Source organism: Aquarana catesbeiana, linkage group LG12, assembly GCF_042186555.1.
Source record: "Aquarana catesbeiana isolate 2022-GZ linkage group LG12, ASM4218655v1, whole genome shotgun sequence".
Classification (NCBI taxonomy): Eukaryota; Metazoa; Chordata; class Amphibia; order Anura; family Ranidae; genus Aquarana; species Aquarana catesbeiana.
This window is the reverse complement of record NC_133335.1, coordinates 61,574,893-61,601,736: the sequence shown is the minus strand read 5'-3', so window position 1 is coordinate 61,601,736 and position 26,844 is coordinate 61,574,893. Positions and strand designations below refer to the sequence as shown.

The following is a 26,844-nucleotide window of genomic DNA, read 5'->3' as shown; positions in this document are numbered from 1 at the left end:
CTTATGCATAGGACAGAAAATATATTTGCACAGATTTTCTGAAGTCTGCCTTTTTTAGATCAATGAAATTTCCACAGAGTGCATTTACTTTACATTTAGTAACTGACACCTGTTTAAAACACAAAGATTTACAAATCTAGACCTTCCTGTGCACCGTAATGCAACATACTAAAAAGTATCTAAACCCAAAAAACTAAATTGTAATATATTGCAGCTCAGATGCAGTGGCCGCATTCGTTTTCCATCCCTTTATTTTGACCTGGTAATCCAGCCAATAAAGCTGGTCATACATTATACAATTTTCTTGTACGCTTTCCTTTAGATTTACCAAAAACATATACCGAATATACTCGCGTATAGGCCGACCCCAATAAAAGCTAAGGCACCTAATTTCACCACAAAAAACTGGGAAAACTTAATGACTCGAATATAAGCCTAGGGTGGGAAATGCAGCAGCTACTGGGTAAACAATGCCCATTTGCAGCCTCACTGTGCCCATCTGCAGCCTCACTGTGATTACTAAAACAGTGGGTGTCTCCTGCTGTGTCATGCAGTCTGTTCGGCGGCCGTCCATTGTAACAAAGCCCCGCCTCCTCTTCATCCGTGATAGACGGAACACTGATACAGTTTCCCAGTATTGTATCAGTGTTCTGTATATCACGGATGAGGAGGAGGTGGGGCTTTGTTACAATGGACAGCCGCCGAACAGACTGCATGACACAGTGGGAGACACCCACTGTTTTAGTAATCACAGGAACAGCTGCAGATCGGCACCCTCACTTGAGTATAAGCAGAGAGGGGGTTTTTCAGCCTAAAAAATGTGCTGAAAAATTCGGCTTATACTCGAGTATATACGGTAACAGGAGGTTAAATCTAAACACTTTCAATTTGTATGCAATCAGGCAGACCCTTACACTACATAGTTGAAGGTAAATCTTAAGGAAATTGAACAAGAAAATTGTATAATGTATGGGCAGCTTAACACTTCCTATCCCTGGGTGGCTACACTCACTGTTCCACTGTATCTATGGAGGAAGCCATAGTTGTCAACTTTAAATATGTCTGCCTTTGTTCATCTTCACTTAGTTCACGTAGTTTATAAAAGCAAGGTGAGAACACTGCATCTCGGATAAGAAAAGGAAAACTAATACAGACACCACATCTACAGACTTGTAAGCTATAATATATTTCATTTTTGTTTTTAAAGCGGTAGTAAAAAGATTCATTAAAATAAAAATAAGTGGGCCCCAAGAGGTTTAAGCCATAATATGCTAGTATGCACTGCATACTAGAACATCATGACAGACTTGCCTTTAAACTAAGCCCTCCAGCGCAGCTCTGTCACTACTGTTGGCTCTTCCATCTTTACCCGGTCTTCCTTCCGGGTTCATAAACTCCGGCTGTTTGAGTGGCCGGGCAGCGATGACATCATTCCCGCGCATGCACACGGGAGTCACAACTGCAGAACTACGCTCCGGATCGACAGCACACTCTGTGTGCTGTCAACTCAGAGCGCAGTACGCATGCGTCGGTGACGTCTTCGGCTGCTTCAAGCGTAAATATCTTCTAAACGGTGCAAGTTTAGATATTAACTGTACCTACAGCTAAGCCCAATTATAGGCTTACCTGTAGGTACAAGTTAAAAAACAGCATTTACTACCACTTTAAGTTTAGTTACCCTTTAGGCTGAAGGTACACATATACAAAAGCTGGAAAGAACAATCAGAACCTGAAGCAATCATTTTTCCATCCAGCATGCCCATCCAGTGGGCACACTGAGAAATCTGTGAGCTGCCGGTTTATCTCTGCTTAGTCAGAAGAGAACAGTGGGAACCTTCCAGTTTTCTAACCAATTTGGCCAAAGTCCCACTGGCCAGCACTTGTCTGCTGCAACAAGGTTGTGTTCATCTTGTTACCCTAATATTGATAGGGGAGCATGAATATTCTAATGCTTGATAGACTGTATAGTGGCCATACAAGAGGTCTCTCTTGTAACATGGATGGAATGGGGTCAAATGAATAGCTGCTTCCTAATGAACCATCTGACAACAAAGTGTGTGTATGTTTTTCAAACACAGCATGCAAGTAATGATATTAAAATGTCTGTGATCATCATATTCCAGGAATCTTCATCTTCTGTACATGTCCTGGAAAAGTCCACTCAGTGCAAAGTTTTGCAAGTTTTCATGCTGCCTTGTTGGGCATTTGGACAATGTGAATTTAGCTTGGGGGATTTTTGTCCTCTGTTGTCCTCTGGAAAGAGGCACTACCCCTTTCTGCCACCCGATTCAAGCCAAGCCTCTGCAACTGTCCCACCAAGTTCAGGCTGAAGGTGTTTTTCTGGGTTGGAGCAGAGTCTGATGTCTTTGTAACTGTAGCACTGTCCACTAGTGATCTTCCAAAACCCAGACGCATCAAAGTCCTACCCCAACTCAAAGGTAAGAAAGAATGGCGTGCAATTGGAACAGGAGGTCCAATTTCATTTTCTGTTGAGGTTGCCTTGCTGGGCTCAGCAGTGGCAGATATACCGTGTTCCTGAAGCAGGGTAACTAGTCCCATGGGAGTGTTGCGTCCAGAGCTGGTCTGGTCATGGCTTGCTGCGGCAGAGGTTGCCGTTTGGTCCTTTTGAGTATCTAGATTGAGGGAACTTATGCTCTCATAGCTTCCACATGAAGAAAGGACTGTATTACGAAGACTGAGGAAAAAAGCAAAACAGATGTTAATGCACCAATAAATTAAGTCTTCTAAAACAATGGGGCTTCTCCCAGATGTTTCCCTTTGGAAAAACAGATGAGAAATATGTCTGCTATAAAAACAGTATTGGCCCCTTCTTTCTCATTCTACACTAGATCAGGTTATTGTTAATTTGATCATAATACCAATATTTATGAAGGCTTTTTGTATAAAAATTAAAGCAAAAATTGAGAGGTTACCTCTTTTCTCTTAGGCTAGTAAAACTAAAGCTAGCATTTAGTTTTTCTTTTATAAAGTTTTTCTACATGTAATACCATTTTGGTTAAAAGACTTAAAGTAGAACTAAAGACAAACCCCTTTTTTTAAATTTTGGATAGAGTAAGGAAGGGTTTTATATTTGCCATCTTTGTCCCATGGGGGGGGGGTCGGGTTGTGGGGGATTTACCTTCACTTCCTGTCCCATAGCCAAACAGGAAGTGTTAGGACATCCCAGCAAATTAAGGGACTTTCTTGGGGACCCCCAGGTCACCAGAACTAGTGTCCCCATTGGAAGATTTCCCCTCTATTACCTTTTTGGGGACAACTGAAAATTTGGGATTTTCTTTAACTTTTATTGACAATGGTAAACAGGACAAATTAAGAGGGTGAATTTCCCTAACGGGAGCACAGACCGCAATAAAAAAAAACTTAATAGGTGTTCTAATCCCTCTCCCCCAAAACAAAAACAAAAAAGTTTTGCCTTTAGTTATACTTTACAAGTCAGATAGTAATATTATGGTCCTGATTAATCAAACTGCAATAGTGCTTAGTCGGCGCTAAATGACAAAGTAAATCTGTCACTTTGTCCATTCAGGGCAAGTGAATCTTACCTTCTCTGTGCTCCCCTGTTCACCTATTGGAACCCAGAATGGAAAGCCTTGTGTAAGAGGTCAGTGTTGGTCCGACCATGTCACAGCTTTGAAAAGGTGAATAATCTGCCTCCATGTAGCTGCAGAAGCACTTAGCACTGCAGTGGCAGGTATGGGAGGAGATCACATGCTCCCCTTATACCCGGAAGTACTGGCTATTTTACTTTTTTTCAAGGGCTCTAGCAGAAAAACTAATCAGCGGCGAAGCAGCTAGATCAATCTGGGTTTTAGTTCCTAAATACCTGCTAAACATGCATCTTCCTAGAATAAAATCTATTGAATACTGACAGAGCATAAGCACTAAAAGGCAGACACTGTATGCCAATGGCGCAGTCAGAAACACTGATTTATTCACTGGTCTACACAATGTTTTAGTATGTAAAGTTTCACGAGTATTTATAGAAGTAGGTTTATTTTCTTCTCAATCATCTCATATCTGCGCATATCGGGATTTTTACAGAGCTGAAGCAGGGATCAGAAGCATTCAATTTTAGTATAGGACCTGGGAGATGCTTAGAACAGGGTGGGGTAGATTTGTTTGTCCCTCCTCGGACCTGACAGGTTTACTTATATAGTTCAATCATTGCTACAAAGCATGTGCACACACAACAGTGTAACGGCTCCTGCCATTACAGAGAGTTATAGGGAGCATGTTATAACTGAATTTTTTTCATGAAAGGTATTTGTGATAATAACTAAAAATGCATAATAATGGCAGATCCTTTTTTTTTTTTTTGGACAGAGTAGGATAGGAACCCTTGCCTTCTGTGTCCCCACTAGGTAGATTCACCTTAGTCCTGGTGACCAAAGTTATGGAAAATAATGGAAAATTCCAGAAAAGATAAGGCTAAATCTTCCAATGAGGACACTTGCACCTCCATTTTTTAATATTATACTTTTACCAAATTCATTGTGAGACCAGTGAATGAATGGAAAGACTTTCTTAAATAGAACAATAGGTTAATGAAGACGGGTCGTTGAGTTAGCACATGCAAGAACCCATGGAAGCGGTTAGGCATTAGAGAGAGAGATAGACTTTTTGTCACTATCAGGGCTCAGGGTAATTGCACAGGCCTGTGACTTCAATGACACAAAGACACCTAGTCCAATTCTCTTTAGTATGTAAAGTAAGTAAAATTTTTTTTTTTTTGTTAGCATTTTTTCTTCAAATACAATAAAAAAAAAAAAAAACAGGCAAAGAGATAATCAGTTATTATTTACCTTGTACTTGTATGCCTGTACATAGTTCTATAGTATTTACTGTGGCCAATACAAAACTTTACACAGTTGTCAGAAAGCCATGTTGTCTCAATCAGCATCCTGATATTGTTGACATGTTATCCTTTCTATCCTATTTGTTTGTTACTGCATGTCCCAGCTGACAGGCAACTAGGACATCCAGGACAAAAAGAGCATGCGATCAATATGTCTTTCAAGAAGAGACTTGCATTAGTTTTGATAGATAACATATCTGCTAGCAGCAGAAATTCCCATGTGGGTGGGAAGCTCTTTGGAAAAAAAAGAAAATGGACCAGAAGTCATCTGTTTATAAAGTCACATTTGGCAAATCTGGTGCAATATTTGAACCCTGATTATAGGTATTAGATGTTTGCAGTAACCTAAGGACAACTCAGTGACCAAAGACCTCACCAGCTAAAAGAGCATGCCTGTCATTCCTGGATATAAGCCTGAATTTAAATGGGCAATCATTTGTGGGCTAAGGCTTAAGGTTTGCTATATCAGTTTTCTATAAAACTGTAGGGTTATCAAGGCACACAATACACAATGGCCCCTTCAAGTTTCAAAGAACTCACGAACAGTTCTTAAATATTATATTGTTAGTTCTACAAGGATAAACTCTGTTAAATTAAACAGGAAATAATACAAATTATCAATAGACTGTTCAGGGATCAGGCATAAAAAAACCTGATAGTGAATTATAAATGGACAGAACACTTCTAACAAAACAAATTACATTCCAATTATTAAAATATTAGTTTGCACTTTTCTGTGTTCTTCATTTCGAATATATTTAAATTGGACTTTGAAATATAGATATATGATAACAGACAAGCCACCTAGATAGCAGCTACCTGATGAACAAGCAGACTTGTAACATACAGACTGTACACTAGGTGGCAGTATATCCTTTCTCTTTAGGGCATTTATATTTCAGATTAGAGCTGCACACTGCCAAGAATCATTGTTTCTCTGTGGTGGTGATCAGAGGTGTGCGTGCGACAAGTGGCAGCCAGGAATCCTGTACAAATCAATGATAAGCTGGAAAGCACCACAGCTGTGCGTATAATTTGAGCGAGTACATGCGATTAAGGACAGATAAGGTGCAAACTGGTGGCTCTAGGTGCAAACTTGTCTGCATTCAAGGCTTCTCATCGGTCTCTAATCATATGTACCTAATTGTTTGTGCCATTACATGCATCCAGCCGCAACGTTTGTTAGCTGGTTATTGATCTGTACAAGTTTTACCAACTCAGCTGATCGAATGCCCCTGTGATCACCAGTGCAGGCAAACCCTGATTCTTGGCAGTGTACAGCCCTAATCGACCATGTGAATTCAGAATCCAGTGACTAATGGATACTACTCCTGTCTTCAGTGGTCACTGAGTGTCCTATAAGAAACGTGAAGGTCACTGCTGGCTACCTGTGGCCTTGTTGTGGAGTCTGACCCTGCGCTCAGACGCCTCTCAGATAGTCAAACACTGGAAAAGGTGCTTCCACCAGGACTTGAAGTGCCTAGAACCATGAGGATGGAAAATGGACATGTGAGTAAGTAGGAGGCAAAAGTGCATGTGGCGGAGTGGAGAGATGAAAAAGTGCAACCCATGAACCGCAAGGAAAGCAGTTAAAGCATACAGTATCTTAAACATTAAGAGAAATTAAATATATTGCAGCTTACACGTTTTGTTTCTTTATTTTCACCTGGCAATCCTGTCAATAACACACTTCTTTTCTAGGGTGGCTATGCTAACTCTTCTATTGTATCTATGGAGGGAACCATGGTTGTTACACAGGCAGGACTCCAAACACATCTGCCTTTGTTCATCTTGTGGGGGAGATTAGTAGTTTACAGTAGAAATTTAAAACTGATTTTGCTTGCGGTTCGTCCCACAGACAGTGACATGGCATATCTGGAAAGATCAACAAGTATTTTCTGTATTCCCTGAAAATGTTCTTAGCCGGAAAAAGAGAAACCTAATGCAGCCATCACCTCTAAGAACTGGTAAACTGCATTATATTACATTTTTGCTCTTGGGGTTGGTTATCCTTTAATGTATCAATGACATCTCAGCCTCACAGCATTGATTTGATGGAATTTTCTTGGCCCACCTTCTCTTTTTTTGCCTCTCTTGAACCCCAACAAAAAGCACTTCTACTATGACTTCCCTGCTGATTTCTAGGAAATATAGACCTAGGCTTGCAATATAGCAATTCAGCCATTTGCCAGAGCAGTGGGTGTAACATGGAGAGGCAGTAGACTGGTAAGAGTTGGTAGGAGCTCCTCAGCTTCTCAATCTAGTTTTAAGGTAGAAGGCAAGGCTAAACTATAAGCCAACTTTAAATGTTGCCTGGCATATATTTCCTAATAAACTTTAACAAAACTGTGTTTTTGTTTACCGTTTTTCTATGTGGTCACATAATCGCAAAGCTCCAGCTCTGTGCGACTGGTGGAAAGCTCTTGCCTGCTGACTGACTACAGCAGTGGACCCCAGCGGTTGAAGTCCCGACTGCAATTCAGCTTTGTTGTTGGCCTTCTACATTACACAGAGGAGCTCATGTACAGTTGGTTTATAGTTTAGCCTTTCAATCTACTGTAATAAATAGCAAAATTAATCAAATACCATATCAGAAGTCGTACTAATATGGCCATAAACCTGGACAAATGATGGTAAAAAAAAAAAAACATAAGCAGAAGTAATTACTGTATTTATTGGCATAATAACACTCACTTTTTCACCATGAAAATCGGGTGCAAATAGCGTGTGCGTTTTATACGCCAATACTTCAATTTTAGCTGTCTCGGAGGAGACAGGGAGGGGGCGGGATGAGAGCCGTCAGATTACATACAGTGAGAATCTCCTGTTTACTTGGCGGCCTCTGTAATAGGAAGTCCCGTCTCCTGGGCTGCCATTGGACCACTTTTCTGCCTATCATAGGAGATTCTCACTGTATGTAATCTGTCGGCGCTCGTCCCACCCCCTTCCCTGTCCCCTCTAGGCTGCAGGTGGGCATCGATCAGGCTGCATTGATGGCAATGGTGAGGCTGCTGCATTGATGGCAATGGTGAGGCTGCTGCATTGATGTAGACTGATGAGGCTGCACTGATGGTACTTGTGAGGCTGCAGATGGGCATTGATCAGGCTGCATTGATGGCAATGGTGAGGCTGCAGATGGGCACTGACCCTTATTTAGTTTCAAAGTTCCTTATTTAAAATGTAAGGTTTTTTTCCTAAAACTTCCCTCTTAAAATGAATGTGCGTGTTACACGCCGATAAATACGGTATTTGCAAAAATGCCAGCAGGGCCAATTGATTTTTTTTTTTTTTAGCTAGAGTCGAACAGCAGGAATAGAAGTGACAGCTACAGAGGGAGGGAGGTAGAGTCATCGAGAGCAGGGCTGTCTGCCAGGTTCCTATAGTATTATGAAATAGGAAAGGTGACCGACTCCACCCAAAACTGACAGCAGGTGGATTGATCATATTTGCATTGCACATTAAAGGAAAAAAAAAATAATATTGGTGATGATAACCTAAATCTGAATATAAATGATAGTTAATTACTTTAATACTGTTTCTTAATAATAAAGGCAATATATTTGAAGAATAAGAGTGCCTTTGTGCTAACAATGAACTATAACTGGTCTAGTTTCAGGTGCTAAAAGATCTATAGTCCAGAAATGCACAGCAGTAGCTGTCAGCTGTATATAGATGGAAGGTGTTATTTTCATAAAAAGACATCCCTGGAAATCCTCTTACTTGCTCATCTCTGCAGGAGATCGGAAAGCCATGAGAGTGAAGATCTAGAAGGATAATGGGAATGCCTTCTCTAGCTTGCCAACTTGACAGACTAAACCCAAAATGTAATGTACTGCAGGTTATCAGTCCTCAGAAGGGATGACTGCATTAGTTTTCATTTTTTTTAAAGTTACATATTGCAGAAAGTACAGAAAATACCCATTGATCTTATCAGAAATGCAATGTCCTCGTCACTTCAAGTGAATTGAACGCAAAAAAACAATCTTCTCTGCTTCTCAATCAGCCTTCTTTCTGCCCCCTCCCCAATTAAAGAAGGTGAATAACAGAAGTCCTATATGTAATCCAAAACAGAAGTGTGACCTCGTGGGAAAACCATGGATCCCTACACAGATATGAGGAATTGAAAAGGTGATTGTAGCCACCCTGGGCTAAGAAGTGTGATATTTGTTGGGACACCAGGTAAAAAAAAGCCTGAAAAAATGCAGCCACCATATCTAAGGACTGGTAAGCTGCAATATATTACATTTTTGTTTCTAGGTTTAGATGAACCTGAGACCTGCAAATGGCTTCATCAGTTATTTGACAGAAAAGTTAAAAACACTGGGGGATCACAACAGAGCACAGCAAAGCAGAGGGCAGAGCAAATGAAGGATCACAGCATCCAAAGGTACAGCAGGGCAAAGAAAAAGTGAGTGATATTTGCAAACCAAAAAAAGCTTGACTAGGATACAGTGCTAACCCCACCCCCAACCCCTCTATCAATAAGGTGATGTGGATGGAGTCGACTTGTGAGTTGTTATAGAAGTCAGCTATTAAACAGACATGTACACAAGGAATGAATGCATAACAGTGTCACCAAGCTAAAACAAGCAGACATAAATACACAATATAACATGAGGGAGGAAACCTACCTGGAAGTGACCATTGTAATGTCCTGTAGAGAGTGCGGGGTGCGACATGTGGTTATGGTGAACGTAGATGGTGTCTGGGGGAGGTTGTTATTGGAACTGAACACTGAAACACACAAGGAAGCTACTTATTACAGACATGGAATATGACAGACATGTGCCACAGAAGTTAGACAACAAATGGAGACACAGCAGATTGTGACATCTACCAGATGAAAAGGTTGACTGGAGATTGCATAGAAATAACCACAATAACAGATTTTAAATATCTGTCCAAAAAAACAAGTCACTTAAAAAAAAGGGCTTGCGTGGTTCTAAAAAAGGTAAAAAAACTTTTAATAGTTTAATAGCCTCCCCTAAAATTTTAATAGTTTTAATAGCCTCCCCTAAAATACTCGCCTGAACCCAATCCCGGTCCAGCACTGTGCACGTCTGCAGCAGTTATTCTCCTCTCTCCTGGTTCTCACAGGCTTGGCTGAGATCAGCGGGAGCCATTGGCTCCTGCTGCTGTCAATCAAATCCTCTGAGCAGACAGTGGGGGGCTGGCCGAGCCGGGCTGTGTGTCTGCATAGACACAAACAGTCCCCCCGGGATTGAGCACGCATGAGTACCCCCATGGGAAGCAACTTCCTATGGGGGAGCCAGAAGTGCCGGCAGGGGACCCAGAAAAAGGATGATCCGGGCTGCTCTGTGCAAAACCACTGCACAGAACAGGTAAGTATAACATGTATGTTGTTTTTTAAAAAAAAATGTCAAGCTTTACAATCACTTCAAAGAGGACTTAACCAATCAGGTACTCACTGCTATTCATATTCCTGTTTTTGGTAGGAGTGGAGGTCATCGTAGCTTGGAAGGAAATTGGCTCATCCTCCTCAAAGTCATTGAGGTTGTAGACATCCTCTACATCAATGTCCAGCTCCTGAAAGTCTTTGGTGAGAACACCTGGCCTGGGATCCAGGATGCCACCTAAATTTGGCTTTGCTAGCTGCTGCCAGTGCAGGAGGGTTGCTGAACCTGGAAAAGGAGGTAGAAGGTTACATAAGATAGAGTGGCATGCCTACATTTTATCTGTCACACATCTTACAAGCTTGCCCAATTAGTGAATTAGTGGATGGTGCCAGCATACCATCATAGGAAAACAAAAATATCCTCCAGCACATTCTGCCTTGAGAAAGGCCTGATAGTGCCCAAAACAAATGCAGACCCTAACAGTTAGCAGGTAGTTGTGGGATAGGACATGATAATGCCATAGTAAGGCAAATGAGGAAAGTAGGAGTAAGCAATATAGTTTGCTAAAATCTTTGCAAGACAAAGTTCTGCTACAGGGGATTATATTTTTATTAAATTGGAGTATAACCAATTTTCATTTGCCAGACTGTCAAATGTATGAACAGGATTTAAAAAATACCGTATTTATCGGCATATAACACGCACTTTTTTCCCCTTAAAATCAGGGGGAAATCGCAGGTGCGTGTTATACGCCGATCCCCTGCGATCCCCCACTGTCAGATCTAAAAAATCGCCGACCGCAATTTGCAAATGGCGCCGCAATACACAGTGCCGGTCCTCGGCTCTTCTCGGCCACTTTCGGCTTCACTCGAGCGCCGCCCGAACCTAGCCGAGTGTACTCGGCTAGGTTCGGATAGCTCCGCTCACCGTCACGCCCATCCCGAGTGGAGCCGAAAGTGAACGAGAGCCGCCGAGAAGAGCCGAGGACCGGCTCTGTGTATTTCGGCGCCATTTTCAAATCCCGGTCGGCGATTTTGAAGCTCAGCGAGCTGCAAGGTTGCACTGGGGCAAGGCTGGACTGGGGCAGGCTGGACTGGGGCAGGCTGCACTGACAAGGCTGCACTGACAAGGCTGCACTGACAAGGCTGCACTGACAAGGCTGCACTGACATGGCTGCACTGACAAGGCTGCACTGACATGGCTGCACTGACATGGCTGCACTGACATGGCTGCACTGACATGGCTGCACTGACATGGCTGCACTGACATGGCTGCACTGACATGGCTGCACTGAGAAGGCTGCAATGATGGGCATTTAAATGTAAGTTTTTTTCCCTTCAACTTCCCTCCTAAAAGTTTTTTTTTCCTTAAAATTCCCTCCTAAATTGAGGTGCGTGTTATACGCTGGTGCGTGTTATACGCCGATAAATACGGTAACTAGTAAAATCATGGTGTGGATTACGAATAAGCAACAGTATTTTGATATCACTATAGCATATGGAAAAAATAAAAAAACAAGATTTAGTTTTTTTTCTTTTAAAGTTAAAGTATAATTAAAGGCAAAACTTTTGTTTTTAGTTTTGGATGGAGTAGAGAGGAATTAGAACGCTTGTCAGGTTTTTATTGCTATCTGTGTCCCCATTAAGGAGATTCACCCTCGCTATTTGTCTTGTTTATCATTATCATTGAAAGTGAAAGAAAATCCCAAATTTTGGGGTGTCCCCAGAAAAGTAATAGAGGGAAGTCTTCCAGGGACACTAGTCCTGGTGACCCGGGGGTCCCCAATGAATTCCCTTAATTTGCAGAGATTTCCTTTTACTTCCTGTTTGGCTATGGGACAGGAAGTGAAGGAAAAAAATGGGACACAGATGGTGGAAAAAAAATCTGAGAGGAGTTATAACCCTCCCTTGTTCTATCCAAAATGTAAAAAAAAAAGTTTTGCTTATAAAAAAACGAATAAAAAGCAAGCATCTTTCTGTTCTATAGGGACCAAGCCATGTACTAACCTTCCAGTGGTTTGACAATTTGAAGCTTCTCAGGTAGGTAGCATCTTGATCCCATGGATAGACTAGAGCTGCCACTAGCCTCAGAAATGCCAGAATAATTGGTACCAGTGGAAAGGATGCTATCATTGGGTGTAAGGCATCCACTTGAGACCTCTCCAACTCGTTGCAACTTGTGTTCCCTCTCCATAAACAGATCTGAAGAGTCGGATTCTTGTTGAGCGCTAAGTCTCTGAAGTGCAGCGGCCAGGTCTTGTCCTCCAGGTGTACCGGGTGTTCCCAACTTCTTCTCTCCAGCACTGCATGTGGCAAATAAACATTTCAGCAAAGATGAAAACAATTACATGGTATTATACAATGTTCCAGTTGGGCTGCAAAACACTGCATGAATGTTTTGGACCTGAAACTTACACAGAAGATTCATTCCCTTCTCCTGGAAGCAGAGTCTCCTCCTCCAGTTGCACCATGCTGGAATTCTCTGATTCACAGAAGCTCATTGGAGGAGTGCCCACACGGCTTGGAGCAGCAGATGGCCGCTGAGAAGGACCACGGGACCTTACCACTAGGTTGGCAGCTTTCACTGTTTCAAAAACTCGCTTGTAGCTCCTGTGTGAGGTGCAGCAAATACATAATGTATCAGACTTTCAAAAAAATATTGTCATAACCAAAAAAACCTACCCTACCTTTTTAACCTACCCTAATAAATCTAGAGCGGGATCTAACTGCTATACCTCTACTTTAATTTCCGCTATTCCTTTTTTTACCAGCTCTAGCCTGACCTTTTATAAGATGGATAAGGTTGATGCAGCTATCTACCTACAGACAGCACAATCCCAGAGGAAACTTGTTTTAGTAGGACAATCCAAAATGCGTGGCTGTATAAGGGGGAGGACTTAAAGCATTTTTAATCTAAAAATAAAAGAAAATATTGATCCTGTTCCCTTAAAGCATGTTATACAGCACAGTGTTTTGTGCTGTGTCATTGGGGCCCCTGTATCACCTGAAATACCTGGCTGATCCTGCCTGGCTATACCCTCCCCTTTGTAAACTGACCAGATTACGTGCCTCTGTCATCTGCAGCTCTCCTGTCCTTCTCTGTGCACTCTCCACCCTCCCCTTCCTGCCTGTCTGCTCCTGTGTCAGTGCCCGCCCCCTCCCTCCCTCCCTGCTGCTGAAGTTTCCATTAAACATTGTACCATCCTGACTTTGATACTCCTATGTGCCCCTATGTGTGTGTTTTATAAAAAAAAGTTGTTCTTTACCAGTTTTCAGAGCAACGATCAGCAATCACGTGACCCGCTGCCTCTCTCCTCCTCCCCTCCCGACTGATGTTAGCAGGGAATCCTCCGCTCTAGCTGTCAGACGGGGAGAGGAGAGAGTCGGCGGGTCACGTGATCTCCGCTCTGAAAACTGGTAAAAAACAGCTTATTTTTATGAAACACACAGGGGCACATAGGAGTATTAAGCAGTCAGGATGATATAAAGGATATAAAGTGCATTAAATGGCTTAACAACCACTTTAAAGGTGACATGTGTATGCCCAAATATGGACATATTTTGGTTAATTAGAGATGGGGCTTCGGCTGCATCTATCCAGATTCTGGAAGCGAGCAACTGAAAAGGTGTCGATTAGTATTCTGTAACTTACTTTAATTCTGAAGATGCATCAATCCCTTTTCTCATTGTTCCTTCAATCTCTGCTGCTAAGGAATCCTGTGGATAGAAAAGACACAATGAGGCTACAATGCTATAGACACAACTCCACAGGAACATGATGCATCAATGGTCCATAACCCCACTGAGTGGATCTTGCTCAATCTCTGCTACTTACCAAAGGGAAAATGTTCAGTGTGCTGTATCTGCTGATACTGCTGTTGGGGAGGCTTCGGTTCCTTTGGTTCTTCAGCTCCTCCTGTGCCTCATGCAGCATCTCCTCACTTTCCCTGTGCTTTTCCAGGAGGTCTTGAAGCTAAAGAGGTCCACAAAATTAAGTTGACCACCAAGTTTGATAATTATTCACAAGAGCCCCACTCAAACAAAATTCCTTATGATACATGATCCAGTAATTTTACGGCAAAGCAACTAAACACTTCTTAAAATTATTATTGGGCTATGTATGGTTTAGGACAGGTACAATAATAAGCATTTTTAAGGTTTAAAAATAATTGCAATTGTAAAAGTTTTTCTAACAAGGCAATATGATGGAAGACGGGCAGATATTTCACTACCTGGTACACTAGTGAGACATTCACTCGTCTATAGCATTCATGGCTCTACAGTTACAATGCCTAGGGTAGTATAGATTGGTCACATCATTCTACTCCTACTTCACATTTAACGTTCTTTACTGCATAAAGGACATTGAACCAAAATGTGGGCATAAACCATTGACTACTGAAGAGTGACTTTATTTAGACCAGTGTTGGTCAACAAACTAGATACAGTGGTCTCAACTGTTGCCACTAACATGTCCAAAGAGCCCTGTATAAGATTTAGAAGAGGTAATTCTACAGAAAGCCATTTGGGCTGCAGTTATACTAGAATAGATGGTCAGAGACTTTGGGCATGCTGCAGGAGACATTCAGAGACTGGGGCTTGCTATATGAACGGCTAGTGATCGCTGCTATTACAGCCCCTTAAAAACAAATGCTCCCTCTCCAACTAACTTCTGAAGCCCAAGTGGTGGGCAATAATTACCAAAGGCACTGGGGATTTAGATTAGGGTCTCAGCTAATGCATATCAGAAATGGGGAGTTTCAGGAATAGGATTTAATCCACTGCCGAAATTGTAAGCCTCTTAAAGTGATCCACATGTGCCAGGTTTTCATCCTACCTCAGTTTTCAGAAAGCATTCCCTTTCCTTTACAGCAGCTAGGTGTTGGTGAAGTTCTTCATTCTCTGCGGAGTTCTAAGAAAAAAGTGATATACTTTAAGAGCAGAAATTACAATAGTCTGTGACTTTTCGGTCTTAAAAATCTGTACAGTTAAGGCAATGTTTTTTCTACATTAGAAATAAACACTCACGGTGCGACACTTCTGCTGCAGGTGAACAATCTGGGCAAGAAGCTGGCTGATCTCTTCTTGCTGCCGGGCTGCATCTTCTCCCCTGCGTGCCAATTCCTCTGCCAGCAGTGCCACCTGCTTACTAACCTCCGCTAAAAGAAATACCACAATACATATTTATAAAAAGACAGGTTGGGCTAATTTCACCACAAGCCATACAGCCAATATAATTTCAGAAAAATAACCCATTCAGTTAACAATAAATAAAAAAATAAACACAGAGGGGAATTTATCAAAGCTGAAGCAGCTCTGCATGGCAACCAATCAGCTTCTATATTTCATTTTCAAAGCTTAACCACTTCAGGACCAACCCTTTTTCTGACACTTGTTTACAAGTTAAAATCAGTATTTTTTGCTAGAAAATTACTTCGACCCCCCCAACATTATATATCATTTTTTTTAGCAAAGACCCTAGAGAATAACATGGCAGTCACTGCAATATTTTATATCATAATTTCTGTGAATTGTGCTGAATATTTATAGGATAGGAGTTGCTGCCCGGATTCCTAATCAAACCAACTGCAAAAGAATTCCTCTAATGGGACTTTATAGGGGCAGCAACTCCTTAATGACCAAACAATGTTGAAAAAATATTCATTTTTTATTTGAAAAGTTAAAAAGCTGCTGCTTATTTTTTCAACATTGTTTGATCATTAAGGAGTTACTGCCCCTATAAAGTCCCATTAGAGGAATTCTTTTGCAGTTTATTTTATATCATACAGTATTTGCACAGTGGTCTTTCAAACACAATTTGTTTGGAAAAAAACGAAACCATAAAGTTAGCCCAATTTAGCCCTGTCACGGCCTCTGCAGCTTACACATGTATTTGCAAATGTGTGCAAACAAAACCCCTGTTTTTAACATAAACTGCTGGGCAGGACAATTTGATTTGTTGCAGGCTGGCTGGAAAGTTGAGCTGGGAATTTTTCTTTGTTGTTGTTTGACAAAGCTGCTCCAGACTGTCTACTGCAGTTTTGATAAATTCCCCCAACTGTTTTTTTATGGGATCCACAGGGCTATAGGACTCAAACATGTAGTAAATGTAAAAACAAAAAATAGCTCAGTGTGGCCATTCTCTTCAGCTTGCCATATCAGTTAAAACTGAAATCCCTGTAGGTGCGTTATTTCCAGTGTGTCATGCACAGGTTCGCTCTAAAGTATTCCAGCCAAACCTTTTGTTTTCAGTTCTGCATGGCATAGTGAAGGGTCAGACCCTTGTTGTTTTATTGCTTTCTAAAAAGATTTCCTCTTACATCCTGTTCATTTTTTGTCTTTAGCAAGAAAAAAAAAATGGGAAAAATCACTCCTTCGTTTACCGGCAGCAATAAAAACCTAACAGAGGTTTTAACTTTTCTCCATTGTAGTTACAACTAAAAAAAAAGAAAGTTGTGGCTCAAGTTTCATTTTGAATCAGGTTGGAAACAAATTCCTATAATTGTCTCAGAAGATCAAAGAATTTGGATATTAACTCACAGAACTGTTCTACGCAGTCCAGCATTAGTGAACTCTCCTGGTCTTCATAGTCATTAGTTCTATCAAGGATGTGGCTGGCCTGTCGATAAAAAGGTAGACAACTGTAAGTGGACTACAGCTTAGACCAGGGGTCTCCAAACTTTTCAAACAAAGGGCCAGTTTACTGTTCTTCAGACTTCCAGGGGGGGCGGATTGTGGCCGGTAGGGGTAGAAAATGTCTAGGGCCCAGCATCAGTGAGAATAAACATGGCCTTGGGGTTGGTGGTCAGTAGGAGGTATAGTACCCCATCATTAGTATCAGTGAAAGGAATAATACCCCACTGTTGGTGTCAATGAAAGGTGTAGTGCCCCATCATTGATATTAGTGGGAGGAATAATGCCCCATCATTAGTGTCAGTGGCAGGATACAGTATATGCCCCACTGTCGGTGTCAGTGGGAGGAATAATGCTTCATATCATTGGGAGGAAGAGTGCCCCAAGGGCTGCATAAAGGCTATTAAAGGGCCGCAGTTTGGAGTCCACTGGCTTAGACTATACGTATTTCTGGTGCTTAAACTGAGCTTACCTCATTACGCATCTTCTGGTTGTCTTCCTCCAGGATTTTGAGCTTCTGTTGGAGGGCATCTAGATGGACATCTTGCTCAAGACAGAACGAGGAGTGATTTCTAGGTAGCCTACCAGGAAAAAATAAAAATACATAGTCATTTTACTATACTTCCCTCACTAGATGCAACACAACCTATGCCTGCCTAACAGGACATTTTAGACAAATCAAAAGAAAACCAAGCGTTCTTCTTATATTGTGTTTAGTTAATCTTGCCTAGTGTCTTCTTATGCTACCACCTGCCTAAGAGGGCAGCACATAATCTTGGATTTAACTATATAAATTGGCCAAAACCACTTAGAAAGGGCCTCATACCAGTTCCAGATTGGAGACCTCAAAGACAGTGAAGCTGAATAGATTCACCTTTGGTGAAGCCTTCTGGGTCTATACAAGAAATGTTGTCATATTACAGTCTCTCATTGGCGGAGTGGGCACAAACAGGTACAAGATTCACCCATGTATATTATGGCAATGGTTAAAGAGTCAGTTCCCTCAAAATCAATATTTCAGTTTTTGATAGATGCCGGAAAATAAACCCACCTGAAAGTTTATTATATATCTCTCAGGGACTTTATTGGTGGGATCTTTGTACTGGGTTTCTGAGTCTGCACTTAATTCTCATGCCCTAAATAATCAGGAAGTCAGGTCCATGTGTGAATGATCTAACATTCTAGACTACAATACTAAGGATGTGTTAAAATCCTGTACAGAAAATACTAACGGCGTTGCAATGGCAGATGTGGACTCGCTGTCCAAGTTGCTGGTGTACAGATGGAGAAGGTCTTCCCGCATGGAGACTTCATGTCGAAGCTGATAAACCTAAGAATCCAATAAAGTAAAAAAATAAAAAGTTACACACTCTGAATGTTAAACAAGTTTTTAATACTACCTTTAAACCCCAGCATATGTCTCATAATTACCTCCTCTTTAGCAGCCTCCAGCTGTTCCTCCAGATACTCGTTCCGTGCCGTCAGTTCTCGATTCTGCTTTAAAAGGGACTGGCCAATACGAGCAGCTAGCTCAAGGTCTCTTTCTTTCTGAGGATGGCAATAATATGCAACATAAGTACACAAGTCCCAGTGAAGAAAAAATGACACTTGTACATACACATGCATACAAACATACACACACAGCATCGGTGCAAACAGCAATGATATTTGATTTCACATTTTATTAGTTTCAGCGATACCTGCTCTTAGTTTGGTATGTACGGTTTCTAATAAATAAAAGTTATCCTGCGTAGCGATCTCTGGCTCTGTGTGTTCCTCTTTGGTGCCAATGATGAGTGGTGGTTTCAGCTTACATTTGGCTTGTGGTTAATTGAGGACTGGCGGCAGTCTACACCCCAAAAGGCATGAAACAGAAGGGTCGGTAAAAGGCCTGCCGCACCCCCTAGAATCAAGATCTTTTTCCTAAGCTACATCAGTTTAAGGCATGCGCCAAAAAGGTATTATTGCCATAGTAGCACCTGTTTTGCTCAAATGATTACTAAACTCTTCTGGCTCTATAATTTGCAGGATGGGTGTGTTAAATAAACCCGTTGCTTTTACTTGAATTAACAAAGCAACAGTAGAGCTTTGAATTGTATATTCAGACCTTATCCAAATTTAGCCCCAAATCTCCCTCTGCCCCTCTAGACCATGGCCCAGCATTATCTTTGTCTTTTACCTTTGTTCCTGTAGCAAGAAACAACTTTTTTACTACTCCCTGTGACATCATCACTGGGCTTCTAAAACTCTTTCAGGAGCAGCTGCTGGTATCTCTCTATGAATGTAGGCATGTCCCCAGAACTATATATGCCAATAGCCCTTTCCCTCCAGCACAGTGTGGTGTAGTGTAGTGTGGTGTGGGGGGGGGGGGGGGGGGCGGCTCTTGGCAGAAAAGGCAGCACCAGTGTTTTGCTGGTTGCTGGGGAAGAAATCAATATATGCATGTGAGGGGGAACAGAGAGGGGAGAGGGACAGGCAGAGTTTTGTAGTCCAGCAGGCAGATTTCAGTGCAGCAAAAGTACAGTGCTGGTGTTGTCAACACAGGAAGTTAGGTGTACACTGGATTTTTGGCAGATCACTGGGTAATTTCTTTTTTGTATTTGCAACATTTTTGAAAAAGATAAAAAACATGTGAGAATGTGCACGTATTGAAAATATGAACTGAATATGTGTTTAGTGTTATTTTGCCTTGGTATAGATCTTAAATTCATTTAAAAATGTTAACATTGGGTAACAGGACACTGATGTAACTAATAGTGTTTACATACCTCCTCTAGCAGACTGGTCACAGCATCTATATCCCGATAGGTCTTGGTGATTCTGCCAACTCGCTCGGAACACAGGACTGTAAGACACAAAAACACAGTTGTTAGGGAACACTCCCACCACAATGCAGTGCGTTGCAGAACATGCATTTTCGAGCAATAAAGCAAAATTGTGATAGGCAGCCTATGAAACCTTGCAACCTAATGAAAAAGTAGGTGCAGTCTGCATTTTTCGTAGAACGTCTTTTGGATGTGCATTGGTGTACCATTAATTAATGGCAATTAACGGCACTGCAGCTCATCAATGCACCTAGCACAGTTACCACAGTTCACAGGGGCGGTTGGTGACGGGATTTTCACAGAGTCGGTCCTCTTTGTATCACATTGCCCCTAGCAATCACAGTGCCCATTGCAGTCACACACACACATCCCCCCCCCCTTTTCTCTCTAATCACAGTGCCCCCTTTTACTCTCTGCCTCCACTGCACAGTCCTACCTTCGGAAGGATTCAGCTAGTGTGTCCTCTCCAGGGTCTCCCAGCCCACCGACGATGTGATCCTATCAACAGGGCAGGAGAAGCTTCAGATCTGGATAATATTAACAAGCGGATGATTACCCACCTGTGTATATGAAAAGACCCCTGCTCTCTGTGCAGATCCCCTGCTCTGCTTATAGGATGACATTGTTGGTAGGGCGGGAGAGGAGACACAGGCATGGCCGCATAGCAGGAGGTAAGTGGCGATCGTGGTCTGTGTTAGTGGCTTACCTCCCGCGGTGCAGCCCGGTCATCAACAGGCCACGGAATGGTACCGGTCTGCAGCCCGGGGGTTGGGGACCCCTGCATTACACAGGCCATATGGCCAGTCTGGGCCTATGTGGAGCCCAAGCTGTTAGAAACCAACTCAAACCCATCTTTAAAAAGTCTTTGTTGTGATCTTTGAGGATCATTGAAAGGGAATAAGTTCACATTAAAGCAGCTAGAGAAGTCAGGGATGGCTTGTTTTAAAGCGCTTTTACATATTAATAATATGCAATTCTTTTATTGTCCATATTCTGCTAAATTATAGACTTTAAAGAGCTATACAAATTTGGAATCCTTATTATTCTTATTACTTATTATTCTTAATTATTCTAAAGTTTAAAAATAACAACAAATGATAAAAAAGCCAAAAAATTTTAAATTGTGTAAAGGGCGAGTAGATCTAATTTATATGGGCTCAGTGCGGCTACCAGAAGCTAAAGAGTACTGTTGAAGCTATTTTGTACATGTGAAAAATCAAATATTTGTATAACTATAGCAGTAGAAAAAAATAACATTAAAAAAAACATTTTTTAAAAATTATTGTGTAAAGCTGACATTCGCCCATATTCAAATATATTATTTTATCAGAACTTTGTGCCTCCAATCACATTGAAAAGCTTCACCCCTCTGATTGGTCTTTCCCTTATGCAGGCCCTACCATATCCTCTACAAAGGGTGAATGAACCGTGTCAGTTGATGAAGACAGTAATTGAAAATAATTGGGTTTTGCTGATCGTAAACAGTGGGCTGACTGCTGGGTCCAGACCGTGGAAAGGTTACGCATGCTGAGAGATGAGGTCTATAACTATTTAGCCCGAATACCAAAGTTTTAACTCAAAAGTTTTTGGCACAAAAATTTTTCGTGTTATGGAAACAAAATGGTGACTATTGGACTACTGTTTCACTAGGAGGACCATCACTGGGATGTTCTGCCTGCCATGATTCCTGTGTGTATGTGTTTTATATATTATTACATATTACACACACGTTTGCACACCCCTTGTACATGTCCACTTGGAACTTAAGGTGCAAATTTGCAAAATTCTCTGAACTCAGATCTCCCCTGGAGCCACTGAAAGCCTGTTTACAACCAGCAGCACTCATCAATCAGGAAGGCGATAACTGTAATCTTCCACTCAGGTGTACAATTGCTTTGTCTGGGGAGTGGGACGTGACTTAGGCATATAGCGAAGAAATGATTATATGCCACATATTGCAGGGCAGGCTAGTGAGTGAAATCGCTATGTTATACACAGATTGGCAGTTGTCCCATATTTACATGTCGTTGAAGGACTTTGAAGCCTGTAACCCTGGTCAGATTGGTATGGGTTGCAGATTAAGCTACATGCACACCATTGTATTTATCTGTGGTTTTCTTTTTGGGCAATAGGTTCCTAGGAGTGGTGGCTTGTCAATGTGGAAAGCTCAACACACATTTACATAACCTCTATGTATACAAACACATAATCATAGGTGATAACATATACATGAGATTATTATTATGGTGCCATATTATTATTATGGTATCATGTGATAACATACAATATATATTTAGGATATTACTGTATCTTGCAATAATTCACTTAGAACTGGGCACACTGATCATCCCAGATCACCAATAGAGAAAGTCCCAGAGATACTGCTATCAGCTGAGTACACAGACCACCAGCCAGCATGGGAAGAGATGAACAGCTGTTGCATCTCATGACACCCCAGATATCCACCTTCAACAACAACCTAAACCACATCTTTCAACTTTCTAAGCTGGGACAGAGGGACACTATTTTTGCATATTGTATCCAAGCAAAGGACACAAATTGGTTGAATGCAACAGTTTCATATAAAGCTGACAAGACAGACAGTAAGTCCTAAAGCAATTGACCAAACTCTTCCTCCTAATCTGATAAACATACCAAGACGCATCAGTGACAAATGGATATTTCCCAGCATGCTGGAAATCTATGTGACTATGTGCTCTGCATATCCTAAAGCAGCCATTCCCCAAGATTCCGTGGAACCCCAGGGTCCTTCCAAAGGTTGCTAGGGGTCCTTGAGCTGTGGCTGATTGACCTCTTATTTGATAGTGTCTACATAGTTTCAGGGCCAACGTCACTTGGCAGAGCCAGTAGCATCACCAGCGATCTTTTTAGCTGTCTGTAAGAGTTGTATTCTTTCCACTGACCACCAATGTAAGGAGCATTCTTTCCACTGACCACCAATGCAAGGAGGATTCTTACCACTGGCCATCAATGTAAGGAGGATTCTTCCCACTGGCCACCAATGCAAGGAGGATTCTTCCCACTGGCCACCAATGCAAGGAGGATTCTTCCCACTGGCCACCAATGCAAGGAGGATTCTTCCCACCGGCCACCAATGCAAGGATTCTTCGCACTGGCCACCAATGTAAGGAGGATACTCCCTAGTGGTCACCAATGCAAGGAGCATTCTTCCCACTGGCCACCAATGTAAGGGGAATTCTTCCCACTGACCACCAATGTAAGGAACATTCTTCCCACTGGCCACCAATGTAAGGAGCATTCTTCCCACTGGCCACCAATGTAAGGAGGATACTTCCCACTGACCACCAATGCAAGAAGGATACTTCCCACTGACCACCAATGTAAGAAGGATACTTCCCACTGACCACCAATGTAAGAAGGATACTTCCCACTGACCACCAATGTAAGGGTCATTTTTCCCACTGACCACCAATGTCAGGGAAAAAAAAACTTTCCACCGACCACCGATGTAAGGGACATTTTTCCCACTAACCACCAATGTTAAGGGCATTCTTTCCACTAACCTCCAATGTAAGGGTAATTTTCCCCCACTGAGCACCATTGTAAGGCACATTCTTTCCACTGACCACCAATGTAAGGGAAATTCTTTCCACGGACTTCCAATGTAAGGGTTAGTTTTCCCACTGACCAATGTAAGGATCATTTTTCCCACTCAACACCAATGTAAGGGTTAGTTTTCTCACTCACCACCAATGTAAGGGTTAGTTTTCCCACTGACCACCAATGTAAGGGTTAGTTTTCCCACTGACCACCAATGTAAGGGTTAGTTTTCCCACTGACCACCAATGTAAGGGTTAGTTTTCCCACTGACCACCAATGTCAGTTTTCCCACTGACCACCAATGTAAAACACACTGTTCCTACTGATGACCAATTTAAGTAGTAATCTTCCTACTGACCACCAATGTAAGGGTCATTTTTTTCACTGTTTATCAGGGGTTCCCCTAGACCTGAAAATTGTTGCAAGGGTTCTTCTGGGGTAACAAGAGAAAGGCAGCCTTATTATGCTAGCAATGCTTGTTTCAGTTATACCTCTATCCCAAATGAAATACTATATGACCAGACCTAAACTCTAGTACATCACTAATTGCTATTCATGGCTGTATAAACATATCGATAAGCAACTAATAACAGATTTGACTGTTTCAAACTATCCTTTGGTGCAAATAGAAAAAAAAAGTTGAATTTTATACTATTCTCAATTAAAGCAATTTCCAAAAAAAAAGAAAAAGAAAAAAAAGGATTCACAAACAATCGCTAAATGTAACAGATGAATAGGTACGTGCATGGCTTGCCCTGTTGTTGTGGGATAGCCGTGATGGAAAGGTGTACATATTGCTGGCTAATATTTACAATGGGCGTTTCTGGCTCTCAGTGTCAGGAAAGACTTGTTTTGACTGTTCATCACACTATACAAGACTGTTGTATGTGACACATTACTACTGTTAGAGCTAGCTGAAAATGTAGATTATATGATCATTCTACTGCCATATCACCACTGCCCAGTTACATGCTACACAAACAACAAATCAATCTTTACCTTCTTCCAGGTCATCTGCCATGAAGTCAGTGTCAATTTCAAAAATGTGGTTCCCGTTGCATTCATTTTCATTGGCCAGGTTGCAAGAGTTTGCCCAGAACTCCATGGCTGCTGGAAGTTGAGCAGTGATTGTTTCTTCGCCCCTAAATCAATCAATGGGGAACATGGACCTCTAAGAGAATGATGCTGGGAGAGTGTCTGAACAGGCAGCACCCAGAACGTAGCCTGACCATATCCTGATGAGCCCAGTGTGCAGGCATCAGAGGACAGATAGAGGATGGCAGTGAGGAGGCACTGAGGGACACCATGTAAAGTACACTGTCCTGATTATCTACTAGCTGAAGCTCCCTCTTACTCTGCTTTATAGTCTTGTGGCTCTGTGTATACACCTGGCTGGGTAGGGCTTACTCCAGTAACACGAGGGAGGGGATAAGCAGCAAAACAAAACACAGTCCTCTCTGCATTAAAATGCAAGTCCCTTTTCAGATGGTAACCGGAAATACATACCCCCCCTTTTCTGCTCTGACTGGTATGGGTGGTCCTCTGCACCGAGTTTGCAAAACAAAATATATCATCCCTTCCTTCCCCCCTTTCAAAAGGAAGTGGTATGTCCCAAGCTGTGACAATCCATCACTGCACCTGCTCTTATCAGAGTCATAAAACATTGGAACTTAAAAACAAAGCACACCGTCACACGTACACACAGGTCGGTGTCACATACTAGAATGACTGGAAACCTTACAGCCCACGTAGGAGGTGTCTGCACACAAGATTGGATTTATTGTTTATTTGGATGAAGGCTGACACAAGGATCCCTTGTTTTGTAGATTTTCTAATGTGGATGTGCTGAAAAATCTATCAAAATGTATAGAAATGCATCCAATGCAACAACTTTCCATCAGCTAAATACCTTCCCGGTGTATCAAAATAAAAGGTGTGCAAAATGTTACAGCTCATCTACAATTGTGGTTGTAAAAAATAGGGCTTAAGCCATTTTATTTTTTAAACCTCCCCTCTTAACCACTTAATCTCCAGAAGATTTACCCCCCATCATGACCAGGCCATTTTATGCAATACGGCATTGCGTTATTTAAATAATAGAAACTTAAATATAAATTTATGTAATTTTTTCCCCACAAATAGAGCTTTTTTTTGGTGGTATTTGATCACCTCTGTGTTTATTTTTTGCTCTATAAACAAAAAAGACTGACAATTTTGAAAAAAAAACCCAAAACAATATTTTTTACTTTATGCTATAAAACATATCCAATAAAAAAATTTGGAAAAAATCAAATTTCTTCACCAATTTAGGCCAATAAGTATTCTGCTACATATTTTTAGTAAGAAAGAATCCCAATAAGCGTATATTGTTTGGTTTGCGCAAAAGTTAGTGTATTTGACTCTAGAGGTGGACAATCTGACACTTTGTGGGAACCAGTGACACAAATACAGCGATCAGTGTTAAAAACCTGCACTGTCACTGTACTAATGACACTGGCAGGGAAGGGGTTAAACATCCAGGGCGCTCAAAGGGTTTAATGTGTGCCTAAGCAGTGTTTTTGTACACACAGTGTGCTGCTTTCACCACGGGATGTGCTGGATTTTATTTCCTGCTTTGCAGGGAAACAAAATCCACCACATCCCTGCTCAATGGACAGAGCTCTGTATTCAATGGACAGAGCTCTGTATTGTTTACATATGCAGAGCTCCGTCCAGTGAGTCTCCTCGCCAATTAGTGGATGACAAAGGGTCACCCATTGGCCGGCACCTGCTGATCGACTTCTGATGTGACTAATCATAGCAGAAGCGGCACGCACCCCCTACCCCTACCAGGAAGTGCAGAATCATGTATATAGATAGATAGATATATATATAGATATATATCTATATATATATCTATATATCTATATATAGACACGCGATTTTGCACAGAGCGGCTGCCCTGTAGTAGTAAAGCTACTATAGGAAGGTCAGCAACTGGTTAAGCTGCAAAACTAAGCCAGATGAGGTTGTACACATGTCAAAAGTGATCCCACCTGTTGCATTCAGTGAGCAGTACTGTTGCCAAACACGACCCATTGAATGGGGTCACACCACAATTACATTGTTGCAAAGAGATGGTGTGGCACTTACAGGGTTAAAACAGTTGGCGAAGAGATAATATACTGTCCCCTCATTGTCTGCCAGACATCTCTGAAAAGCAATCCACTGTGGAAAGCTTTTCAGACACTTGCATGCTAAACTTTGCCTAAAGCTGGCCATACTCTAGTGGGAAATCCAACAAATATTCATATGAACATTCAGACAAAAATTCTGGGTACATTCGATGACTTGGTGACTGTCGTTTAAAAGCACAGTTTTTTACAACACACATCAAAGTTCTCACTAGAACAGGTGCCACTGGAAACAATGCCATTTTTTACAGCTTTGCATTTTGTCTTTGTGAGCAACAAATAAGATAAAAATGAATAGCTAATTAAAAAGATAAAAGAACAAAACTAGCTTTTGCTACAATATTCACCTTTAATCCCTGCAGTACTTTTTCCTGCCACTAGTCTGATTGGCACCATCAT

General features: G+C 41.6%; 1 protein-coding gene across 3 annotated transcripts in view; it reads right to left on the bottom strand.

The window, feature by feature from the left end:
- Positions 1 to 1,556: 1,556 nt before the first annotated feature.
- HAP1 (huntingtin associated protein 1) overlaps positions 1,557 to 26,844 on the bottom strand; it is a 90,529-nt gene continuing 65,241 nt past the window's right edge. Inside the window, exons 1-15 of one of the 3 annotated variants that reach the window (XM_073607911.1) lie at positions 24,272 to 24,795; positions 19,634 to 19,710; positions 18,297 to 18,413; positions 18,098 to 18,195; positions 17,338 to 17,446; positions 16,773 to 16,851; positions 15,261 to 15,391; positions 15,070 to 15,144; positions 14,068 to 14,205; positions 13,885 to 13,949; positions 12,648 to 12,842; positions 12,240 to 12,535; positions 10,306 to 10,518; positions 9,508 to 9,610; positions 1,557 to 2,695 (exon numbers count right to left, since the gene is read on the bottom strand). In XM_073607911.1, coding sequence (XP_073464012.1) covers positions 2,221 to 2,695; positions 9,508 to 9,610; positions 10,306 to 10,518; positions 12,240 to 12,535; positions 12,648 to 12,842; positions 13,885 to 13,949; positions 14,068 to 14,205; positions 15,070 to 15,144; positions 15,261 to 15,391; positions 16,773 to 16,851; positions 17,338 to 17,446; positions 18,098 to 18,195; positions 18,297 to 18,413; positions 19,634 to 19,710; positions 24,272 to 24,377 — 2,277 coding nt within the window. In that variant the 5' untranslated portion in view covers positions 24,378 to 24,795 and the 3' untranslated portion in view covers positions 1,557 to 2,220. Of the gene's footprint in view, positions 2,696 to 6,264; positions 6,357 to 9,507; positions 9,611 to 10,305; positions 10,519 to 12,239; positions 12,536 to 12,647; positions 12,843 to 13,884; positions 13,950 to 14,067; positions 14,206 to 15,069; positions 15,145 to 15,260; positions 15,392 to 16,772; positions 16,852 to 17,337; positions 17,447 to 18,097; positions 18,196 to 18,296; positions 18,414 to 19,633; positions 19,711 to 24,271; positions 24,796 to 26,844 lie in introns of those variants that run through there. The other 2 variants (XM_073607912.1, XM_073607909.1) reach the window with 2 other exon arrangements.